The sequence below is a fragment of the Haliotis rubra genome, unplaced genomic scaffold (assembly GCF_003918875.1).
Source record: "Haliotis rubra isolate DU_JTF1 unplaced genomic scaffold, ASM391887v1 Scf1960, whole genome shotgun sequence".
Classification (NCBI taxonomy): domain Eukaryota; kingdom Metazoa; phylum Mollusca; class Gastropoda; order Lepetellida; family Haliotidae; genus Haliotis; species Haliotis rubra.
The window spans coordinates 26,810-37,985 of record NW_025765959.1 but is presented as its reverse complement, the minus strand read 5'-3'; the positions used below and the strand labels follow the sequence as shown (position 1 = coordinate 37,985).

The window sequence follows — 11,176 nt, the reverse complement described above, 5'->3', positions numbered from 1 at the left end:
AAGGTCACCTGTCCTCTTATGTACTCCACGTGTAATGTGGCTGCCGTTAGATGTATGACCCTGACCTTGGAACAATTTGTTGAATATTTAAATACTTGGAGTAAAGAAATATTTTTATAGGCAAGCCTTCGTAGGTCAAAAGAGCATGTTTATCACATGCGTCAAGAGCATGAATCGCCTCATTTCAAACACACGCGAGTTGAATATAGGGAACGAAAGTCTGGGATATGTTGAGATTCAATGTAAGACACAATCATATTTACATTTGTCAAATGGACATTAAGATACAATTTACAAAGCCCCTTATGACGTAACTCAAAATGAGATCTTGCTTACATGCTACAGTACACTCGCCGCCTTTGATCTTTTTCATCTTAGAACAATAGAGAAACCCAATAACCGTACTATTCCTTTACGAATTCATTTCGAATGTAGAACAGATTTACAAACTAAATGATAATATTAAGTATGAACCTGGAGACAATATGGAGAAGACTGCTTTAGCTGCAGCAATTTGGGCACATTGTCAATCTCCTGTACAAGTGGGAGGCGGTGGGCTAGCCTAGTGGTTAAAGCGTTCGCTCGTCACGCCGATGAATTGGCATCGATTCTGCATATGGATACAATGTGTGAAGTCCATTTCTAGTGTTCTCTGCCGTGATATTGCTGGAATATTGCTAAAACGGCGTCAAACTAAACTCCCTCACTCAGTTGTTCACGTGGCATTGCGTTGTGACGTCAGTGTTGTTGTGACGTAATGACGCCACGCACTGTAACGAACTATCCGCTGCGTATTGTTTAAAGAGAGTAGCTGAAGCCATCGGTCGATGTACCCTGAATGTTTGTTTATATTCCCTGAGCCCATGTTCCCCTCGAGAGCAGTGAACAACTTATAACGCCGCAAGTATTTAATTACGTTGAATCACGGCCAGGTGTAACGGAAAAACACAACTGTATGCATTCAGTTCAGTTTATTACGAATATTCAATTTAGGGCTTCGTCAGCTGTTCTGGATGAACCTTTCTTGTGACCAGGGACCTCAGCCCTACAACAAAAATAGTAAAAACGTTTTAACATTTTTCTACTAAATTTTCACAGTTTCTCCTCATATTCCAATCAGGAGAGGTGCGTCTGTTCAATCTGTCAACATCATATTACTTGGTGGTCTTGTTCCACTCCGCCGTAACAAGATTTCAAAACCAGAAGTAGTTTGGTTATGTAGAGGTAAACATTTAAATTCGATTATAAAATGAATTGTGATCAAATTGTTTGTACTCAAACATCAAATATAACACAACATAATTTTCACATGGTAATCCAACATAATGCTAAGTAACAGGGTATGCATTGCTACTAGAACACCACGCACCTGCCACAGCGGCTTGGAAGCCGGCGTTGTAGTCACAGGCCACCTCGTTATTGACGTAGTTGGATCGGTCGTCCTTGTAGCCGTCACTGTCATCTGGCCCTCCGACCAGGGCACCGTACAGAGTGTGGACATTAGGGGCGTGGCTGGACATCACCTGGGGTCCACAAGGAGCCGGTGGCCAGGGACAGGAGCTGAAGGGGGAATGCATAGTCTTAGTGCCAATTATACACAATGAGCCAGTATCTAGGGGCTACACAGTAGCTGACATTATAGCTGTGCGTATCACGCTCAGTTCCCTTTCATGGAAATCCATGCTTGTCGTAAGAGGCGACTAACGGGATCGGGTGGTCAGGCTCGCTGACATTGTGGTCACATCCCAATTACGTAGATCGATGCTCATTCTGTTGATCACTGGATTGTCTGGTCCAAACTCGATTATTTACAGACCGCCGCCATATAGCTGGATTGTTGCTGGGTGCGGCGTTAAGCACTAACCAACAAACCAACTAACCAAACAACCAGTCAAACAACCAGCCAACTCTATAATGGAAGATTCAGTGTTGAACTACGTGTGAAACAGAATAAGGGCAGTATAAAGCATGAAGCGATGGTTTAAATAAATACATGGTACTCAAGTGGAGTCAGGGAGCCGCTGATTCTGTGTCAGTATTGTTTATCAGTCATGGCACTGTCATGGGAAAACAGGATAACAAAGAATATGGAGTTCTTTAACTCTTTTGAGCAGTATATGTTGTAAAACATGACTCACGATAAAGCAAATCCTGCTCAGTGACAATGCGGTTTTCACCTGACCTATCTGATAACGTCACAAATATGCAGGCATGGTCCCAGAATACCAAGTGCCCGCCAGACAAAAGTTGTCTGGAAACGCGCCTGTTCATCTTAACCATTTAAAGTAGATTTCATGTTAAAGACGTAAGTCAGTACTTTATTTCTCTGATCTAATGGTGACTGCAAACTAAAACTGAAATGCCAGGTGACAACATCAGACATGGTCTGAGATTAAAGCGTTGTCTCTCAAAATATATTACCTTTACAGAAACACAAAACTATAGAATAAATCGGAAATGAATGCCAGTGCGCTGGTGGTCCTCGACGTGCTGAAAAGCCACACTTTCTTCATTTAGGTCTTTTATAGTACTGACTGGGTGGAAGGACAAGTACAATGAATTGGGCGCTTTGAGACATCGCTTTGTGTTGAATTCCCTGTGTTGGAACATGATTCGTATGGCTAACTCTCTATTTGGAGATGTGACCACTTGCGCCAGAAGGACATATCTTAATGTTAAACGTGATTACACGAACAGTTGAGAGATCTGACAACCTGTAACTGATCCTCTGGTTACTGGACACAACTTCTTGATGAAAGGAAACGCCCACACAGAATATGTGCATGTCGACCTACTCAAGCAGCAAATGATTTTTACCCTGGCCACACAATGTCTTTCGTGTCCTAATGCAACACGTGTGTGATGTTTGAGGCCTGTCTGTGCCAGACATCCGGTTGTGGAGACACCATGCAGTGTTACAAGAGAGATGTCCACGTGTTCTAATAGCCACAACCCGTACAGATCCTGGCTTGCTGCTGGTGTCATACAGTATACTGATGATATTAACCACGTATTTCATTCCTGGTTTATAAGAAATTGGGTGTTCCTTTACTTTTTTGTTTGGCCACATAATATCTTCCTATTCTGCTGGGGATCCACATATCTGACGTTTACTTATATCGGGAAGTGTATCAGTACGTTTTAAGAAATATACATCTATGTATGATCAGAATACTGTCTGGGGTTCTGCCCACCTTGATCTGTGATGGGGACTGTGTGGGTAGTTCTTGCCGAACCCAATGAGATAGCTGAATCCAGTGTCTCCCAGAGCATAGTGGATCTGACTCATGGCCCACTCTCGGTACTTGTCAGGGTTCACTCCTGCCTCTGCAGCCATCAGAGCTGCTAACGCCATGTTGGCTGAAAGTAGACCCAATCATAGGAACAACTGCTTGAAACGGCGTTCTACGGCTTTTGTGTAGTAAGGCAACGGTTCCGAAAAGAATGATGAGTCGTAAGTTCAAAGAAGCGGTAAATACAACCGAAACAATAAAAAAACCTCAGTTCTTACGGGTGATATAGATACACAGCCTGAACAGGAGAAACAGCACATTAGAGTATAAGACCAGCAGGCACATCTGAGACTTTCGACCAACGGCCGTATCTGAGACAATACACGTATATACATTCTGAGACATTACATCTACATGCACATCTCGGACATTACACAATCATGCATATCTGGGACATTATACCTACATGCATATCTGAGAGATCCCCACTGCAGCCTCCATGCCAGCCCTTGAGGTGTGTACTTAATGACCTGATTAGGGAACCAGTACTTCTCGAACGTGTCCTCCAGGTCCTGTTTGTAGATGTCTTTACGGGTCAGCTTGTAGAACAGAACCTACAGAATGCATTAGTGTTGAAATAGTGTGTAAAGTAACAGACAAACAGAACATTGTACAAGATTCGGCAATATAATAGTGAATAATCTCAACGAATAACAGATAAACCAAAGCTAACGTCACAATTGTAAGACACAGTTCATCTCTCTGCAACTGAAGATGGTTACTAGTATTTTACAACCCTAAGACATTGTTAAACGTACATTGTTGGCCGTCAGGTTTAACGTACATTGTTGGCCGTCAGGTTTAACGTACATTGTTGGCCGTCAGGTTTAACGTACATTGTTGGCCGTCAGGTGTAACGTACATTGTTGGCCGCCTGGTTGTCGTCCCAACTCATGCCCCACGCCTCGCCAGGCTGGTGATATTTCTCGGCCTCAGTCAGATATTTAGGGTCTCCAGTCGCCTGATACAGCCATAGTCCGGCCCAGGCATGCTCGTCAGTGTTGTTCGTGGACCTGTGTGCAGGTACATGTTTGTTTATTCTCATTAAATGGTACACAGATACACTGTATCGATAGCCATTACATCATCATTAGTATAACCCAACTTCGATAAGGAATATATGACATACGGATAAAACTGGGCGGCTGCTGGAACACTCTGGCTGTATCGACCCTTGTTGGCCATGGCGAAGTCATACAGCTGTACAGCGTGGTCCAACAGTGTCGTGGAGTAGTTTGCGTCTGTGCAGAAACAAAACAAATGTCCAAGAAACTGTTCTTATTTTGGAGTATAATAAAAAAACAAAAACAATCCACACAATTATTTGAAAACTATAAGACATACGTTCTCTTTTATTGCAAAGTTGATGAATGGAGATATGACAACCTTTGTCCTTAAATGCCATTGATCCTGCGGCAAAGGCAGCTGCTGTTTGTCCAGCTACGTCACTTCCGGGTTTTGAAGGAGTGATCTTAAACGCGGGTCTGGCCATTTTCATGTCTTCCGGTCGGCCCCAGAAACTGTGGTCTGCCCCTCCGTTTCCAACCTAAAATAAACAACACACACTTGTCAAGGTAATGTAGCGAAGGACAAACCAACGATACACAACATCCGCCAAAATAATGGAGAACATATGAATTCTTTCATCATACTGCGATGAAGTATAAGTAACCTCCCTTTTCATGCAATAACGGTATGATATTAGTTTCACTGGCTTAAAGTATGTCTCTGCATTATGTATCTAGAGTAAGCATGGGACTCAACTATACTATCGTTCCTGGTTTAGTAACACTTCAGGAGGTAATCGGGTGGCACCTACGAGACTCACCTGTACATAGGTTTTTGGGGGGATTCACCTGTACATAGAGTTCTAGGAGACCCCCCAGTACATAAAGTTCCGATGGACTCACCTGTACATCATCCTCGATATCTCCAGGGTATACGTTACGATCACTCTGCACTATACCCTGGATGCATCCACGCCTTGGCCCGATAATTATATTACCTCCCTTTGCTGGCTCCGCATTCTCACAGTAGCCAATCAGCTAAGCCGCCGTTACACCCGAGCTTGCCAGTGTCAACAGCTTGACAGCGGTCGCAGTCGCGAAGGTTTGTTTGCAGTACCACTCAGATTTGAGAAATAATATAAACAAGTTGACTGATCTGAAACTTTAAAAATTATGTACAAGAACTCCTTCCACATCTTCAGAGTACCCTCTGCATCAATTGTGTTGCCAAGTTTAAACGGTTAGATAATTTAAGAAGTGAAAGTGAGTTGTGACTGGTTCGCTCAACTTCCCAGCGTAGACACCTGATTGGATAAAAGCCAGCCAAGGGAGGTAATAAAATCAACATAAAAAGCCGTGGATGAATCCAGGGTATAGTGCAGAGTGATCGTAACGTATACCCTTGAGATATCGAGGAGGCCTGTATATATGAAATACACAAAGTTCGAAGGGGCTCACCTGTACATAGAGTTCGTCCTTCGCTGTGTGACACTTGAGGAGGTAGTCGAGCGGCCACTTGATGCTGTCCAGCATGTTGTCGTACTGGCCGGACTCCACATACGCCTCCTTCCACTGCAGCAGACTCCAGGTGAGGATGGTGGTGGACCACGACATGGGGAAGTTGAACTTGACGTGGTCACCAGCTAGGAAGACATGGACAGATTCACCAACCGTAGACTTTTACTGCTAAACAAGTTCCTGAAGTTGGATCAGGCAAACTTCGTTCTTTCTCCGTTTTGTCTCATATGATACACAGTCAGGATACACCTCGGGGTTTGCTTTTTGTTTAACGTCACATCTTCAGCTATATGACCACTGTTTGTAGATAATCGAGTGTAGACTAGACAATCCAGTGATTGGCATCATGAGCATTGATCCGCGCAATTGGGATACGATGACATGCATCGACCAAATCATCATCCGTGTCTAAGTGATCACGTTATTCGCCCCTAAACCACAAGCATGGGTTGCTAAAGATCAATCCCAATCTTCACGGGTCACACGGCGATTTAATACCTTGGGTATTCCTTATTGTAGGGCCGATGAGACAAAATTGCTTAATGCTCTTTTCTAGTTTCATAACTCAGCATTTGAAAGGCACCATTGTATTCAATATTATCAAATGTGCCAACATTCAAAACGTCATCCTTTCCCTTGAAATTTGTGGTTAAACCCGGTGTAAGGTCGTGATAGGTTTACGAAATATCTACTTCCATTGACACAGATTTATGATACACCTGCCGGTTCTGCATTATTCTTACTGTTTTCATTATGTATACGAAACGTTGAAAGAAAACGTCTGTGTGGCCAGACGGACCAACAAGTAGACAAACGTCACTGCCTACCAAAGATGGAGACATTTTTAGTTTGATGTCGCCAAAACATTGTGAAACTGCACTTACCGTCATACCATCCTCCAGTGAGGTCCTCCCCATTATCGCCCTTGTCTCCGAGGGCGGAATCTGCTCTCCAGGGGATGGGGTTGTTGGCCGGAAGTTTGCCTGACCTCTGAGCGTCATAGAACAGAATGGACTTGTAGAGGACCTCATCGTAGTTGTACTTGGTGCCTCCGGCTGTTAAGTGTATGGCAAACACTGATTTCATGTGTGTTCTGTTGACTTACATAATCAAACTACAACATGATCATTTTCCTACTTTCAAGTGGTTTGCAAACTCTGTGCAAGCTGTTTATTGAGTCAGTGGACTTAAGAGGGAAATGAAATCAGAATACTGAAGCAATGAATTTCTCGACATTGGACGTTTCAGCTGCAACAGGAGAGTAGCCGTGAGTGCTAACCAAAACAAGGCTTTTATTCTGATGCTCCCTCCCTCCTCCTCCTACTTACTGTTCTTCACGTTTGGAAATCCATTGTCGTCGTGACCGAGGTTGGTGAGTGTTGCGACAGCAGTTGGAGCGGACGACGCCTGTGTGTTGCCAAAGAAGCGGAGTTTCACAGTTTCCCCCTTTGAGTAGAATACCCTGTCTTGCTTATTGATGACCACCCAGTTTTTGCCATCCGCAGACTTTTTGTACACATCGGCTACCCACAGCTGTAACATGACATTAATCAATTTGACATATAGTCACATGAAGACAAGGAACCTTTATAGCAATAATATACAATGTACTTAAGTACACTCGTACATTCAGGAAAATCAACTTGGAAAAACTCAGCTTATCTGGATATAAAATATGTTTCGATCAAATGGTTTGCCAAAAGCAACCAAAGGATACAACGGACATAACAAAGAATGGCCATTCATGTTAGTGTAGGCAACTTGTTTGTGGTCCCAACAGATGATGATTAAGGGGCAAGACGTAGATTGGTAACGTTCCATCATACGCAATACAGAAACTAAACTCCATGGCATCTCTACGTAAAGTCGTTTAATCAATCTGTCTATTGATAACATAAATATTTGTGTTTTTTAAAAGAAAACTTTCGATTGACTGACGTATAATCAGAAATTCAGCAGGAAACTGAAGACTGACAATAATCAACAATACGCCATGTTCCCATGGATATCCTCAAAACGATGAACGTGGGGTATAACTTACGTCCAGTTTATCAACCGGCTCTGAGAAGTTAATGGCCACCTCCCAACCTTCTATGTTTTCAGTAGCAGTGAAGGAAAACTCGGCTTCAAACCTGTTCCCCCAGTCATTGTAGATCTGCATGTTGTTTGTAGTGATCTCTTCCCCACCACCAATACCTGTACCTGAAACACACAACAGAGTGGTGGAAAACCTCAATTATGTACATGATGCTGTTCAGGGTAACGTGCCGCTAATGTATTGTGGAGTACAGTACATCTAGGCATTGCTGTGACTCGTGCAACCCAAATACGGAAGAGGCTTTAGTTCCGACAAGAATTTAGAACTTAACTCTTGCCTGTGTCAGCGATGATCAATTCCAAGTGGAATTAGTTCCACATCGAATATGTCTATTGCCAGTGTAAATGTATCGTGGAAATCTGTGGCCTGGCAATACTCATTATCCAGGAGAACATAATGAAACAGGAGAAATTGCACTTCAGGAGCAGATAGTCTCTGACACTTAGAGATATCTAGAGAACTGTATGTACTGGCTATATGATAGTAACGTATCCAAACGTGCCTTTTACAGGAAGGTAATCTTAGGTTTGTCACGGATATCTGATGTCATCACTTACTTTCAGTAATCCATGAATATATTATGTAATTTGTCTTCTTGCGCCTATGGAATCTGCTTCAGCAGAAGTTCAAGAGTGAACGTCATTGGCATTGACGTTTTGAACAGTAACTGAAACTAGTATTTAATTTGTGGTTGCTTATAGGTATGTAGAGTGCACATACTACTTACTGACATTCGTAGATATTGGGACAGTCACTGTGACACCCGGTGTTGCAGCAGTCTGCTGGTTGTTGTTGTTATTGTTGTTGTTAGAAGGGTTTCCTATGGTCCCTGTGCTGTTCATCCCTTCTACAGACATCGTCACTTTAGGCTGAATGTCCCCAGTAGTTTTGGCCACTAAGTCCAAACAAAGTTTATCTCCTACATGTTCATTGGCATTCCATTGTTTGTTGGAGAGGACAAACTCCATCCCCCCGTCCATCATATGGACATCTGCAGTACCCGTCTGAGGACAGTAAATTATTATAGTTGATATGTATATGTTCACATGTTCCTGCGATAATCTGTGTTTTGGCCTAACATCGTTTTGTGCAAAACATGTATTTCAGCTATGTCACGATATGTCAGCTTTGGATGGCAGGCATCAAGCTGGTGATTAAATCGTAAACAGGTGTTCCCTTTCGCACATCGTGATGACAACAGGTGTACTCGAGCTCACAGTCACTGACATGGTCTGACGAACAAAGGATTCTGACCAGTCCGATATCTTCATGAACACGGTATGTGTCAAAGACAGACTCAGAGGAAGCAAGTACCGGTACATTCCTAGGTGAAAATCCTGGTCTGAAAGGAACATTTTCCTTCCGAAATGCCACTTTAACATCTCTGCGTGGTGACTTTAGGCTAACTATTAAAATTTTATACATATAGGAGAAAAAATCGTATTGGAGCATTATTAGTTTGTGTGTTCGTGCGTGCGTGCGTTCGTGTAAAAAAATGGATTTGCTAAAACATTATTAGAGTACATTTTGAACTCAAACCCAAACAGATCGAGGTAAGAAAAGCTTTGACGAGTGGTCGGAGCTTACAGTGATTCGAGTCAACTCAGAGGTCTGTTTGCAGCGGAAATAGCTGATTGTGCTCAGAGTGCGAGATTCAGATAACTATTTGTGTGTCTCAAACTAATTTCGTGTAATAATCTACTCGTAATATTTCAGTTTATCCAAGAGGAGTTTTATCAGTTAAAGAGATACGTATTTCACTGAGAGGTTGCCACAGCTACCTGAACAAAAACCTGTACTTTTTTTCGACATCTTAGCTTTTACTGTCTTTTTCAAGCATCGCTGGGATTTTTATCATTTTGTAATCTTTCTGTAACGCGCAACTGAGCTGGCAATAACCTGGATATTAGGCGCGATACAATCAATTGTCATTCATTCATTCATCTTTGATGAACAAACCTCAAGGCCTTCGACAGCCTGGTCAAACTTGACGTGGACTTTCCACGTGTGCAGCTCTGTAGTGATAGGTATGCAGGCTCGAACCTGGAACCCCCCGGGCCAGTGGTTGCCGATGTTTACGTTAAGATCACTCACTGAAAGGGCGACAAATGTCGCCAGCAGCACCAAGACAAACATGTTAACTGCAACAAATGGAATACGGTGGATGATGCTCAAAATGTTTATTGTTTATCCACAATATCCTGTTACTGGCGAAAGGTTTTACACGTATCACTACAGGTACATGTAATAGTACTGAGAATGAATGAACGAACGAACGAACGAACGAACGTCATACATGTTATGCAGGACACAGAGTCAGCCGTCTAACCCTCTCAGCCAACGTGGAAGCTGGCTTCGTATGCTGGCGATTAGGTGCCTGACCCTGAGCATATAGCATATGTTACAGGTAAAGTGTTTGACAATCCACAAGGTATTACTTACACTTGTCTAGAATACTTTAAGGGAATATAACTCCCTTTTCTCATATTATGAAGCATATATATTTGAGACAATGATTTCATGGTGCCTGTGTTGAAGCCCGCAATGATACATGACAGTGCCACCAGAGTCCAGATCCACTGCATGACCTGCCACCCACTACAATAACACATCACACTTAATGTCAAGTCAATGTGAATCTATTGAAATGTAAATAAAAATCCATACATATACCTGTGAATGCCGTCGGTCATGTCATATGCTACACACGTTTGCGATTTTTATTTATCAATCTAATTAAAGGTGTCACCTCTGATAAGACGGACACACTTCTTGTTCAAGAAAGACACATGCTATATATGGTATGACACCTTGACCTGATTTAGTTTCAGGGGCATCACGTATATATTGTATGCACCGCGTATATATTATATCTATCAAACATAAGTAAAATGTAATGCAAGCACTAGCATATGGCAATGACAAGATTCAAAATAGAAAATCTTAAAAATCCCCACTCTAAATACGCTTTATTTAATTTCTTTTCCTGATGTGAACCACAGTATGGTTCACTCTTATCTGCTGATAGGAGAACATGACTTGTTCTGTGTTTTACCTTGATAAAAGACAAGTTTCAAATCTTGAAGACGTCTTTGGTAAATTCAAGTAAAGCAAATGAATCTCAAGACAATTTTGATATTTTGACACATGTTCGCTGTGCTTGCTGTTTTGTACTGTTGAGGCATTTGGTGATCATAACAAGAAACATCTAAAGAGGCGTGTATATGTTTGATATTTCTTTCGGGAACCTATGTGTATTT

At 42.3% G+C, this 11,176-nt stretch overlaps 1 protein-coding gene across 1 annotated transcript; it reads right to left on the bottom strand.

Moving 5' to 3' along the window:
- Positions 1 to 956: 956 nt before the first annotated feature.
- Positions 957 to 10,688, bottom strand: LOC124274936 (endoglucanase 4-like). The gene is made up of 14 exons (XM_046710313.1): positions 10,590 to 10,688; positions 9,876 to 10,057; positions 8,644 to 8,920; positions 7,860 to 8,020; positions 7,147 to 7,351; positions 6,703 to 6,873; positions 5,759 to 5,943; positions 4,680 to 4,839; positions 4,423 to 4,534; positions 4,156 to 4,306; positions 3,700 to 3,847; positions 3,195 to 3,360; positions 1,370 to 1,560; positions 957 to 1,045 (listed from the first exon to the last, which is right to left on the bottom strand). Exons 2-14 carry the CDS (start codon positions 10,050 to 10,052, stop codon positions 990 to 992), a joined length of 2,160 nt encoding a protein of 719 aa, XP_046566269.1. The 5' UTR covers positions 10,053 to 10,057; positions 10,590 to 10,688; the 3' UTR covers positions 957 to 989.
- Positions 10,689 to 11,176: the final 488 nt, after the last annotated feature.

Excerpts from the sequence above, each read along its gene's own strand:
- LOC124274936 (XM_046710313.1), bottom strand. The coding sequence starts at position 10,052 with ATGTTTGTCTTGGTGCTGCTGGCGACATTTGTCGCCCTTTCAGTGAGT. Across the intron at positions 8,021-8,643 it reads CCCAATATCTACGAATGTCA|GTACAGGTATTGGTGGTGGG; the intron begins GTAAGTAGTATG and ends TGTGTGTTTCAG. Across the intron at positions 1,561-3,194 it reads AGTCCCCATCACAGATCAAG|CTCCTGTCCCTGGCCACCGG; the intron begins GTGGGCAGAACC and ends TTCCCCCTTCAG.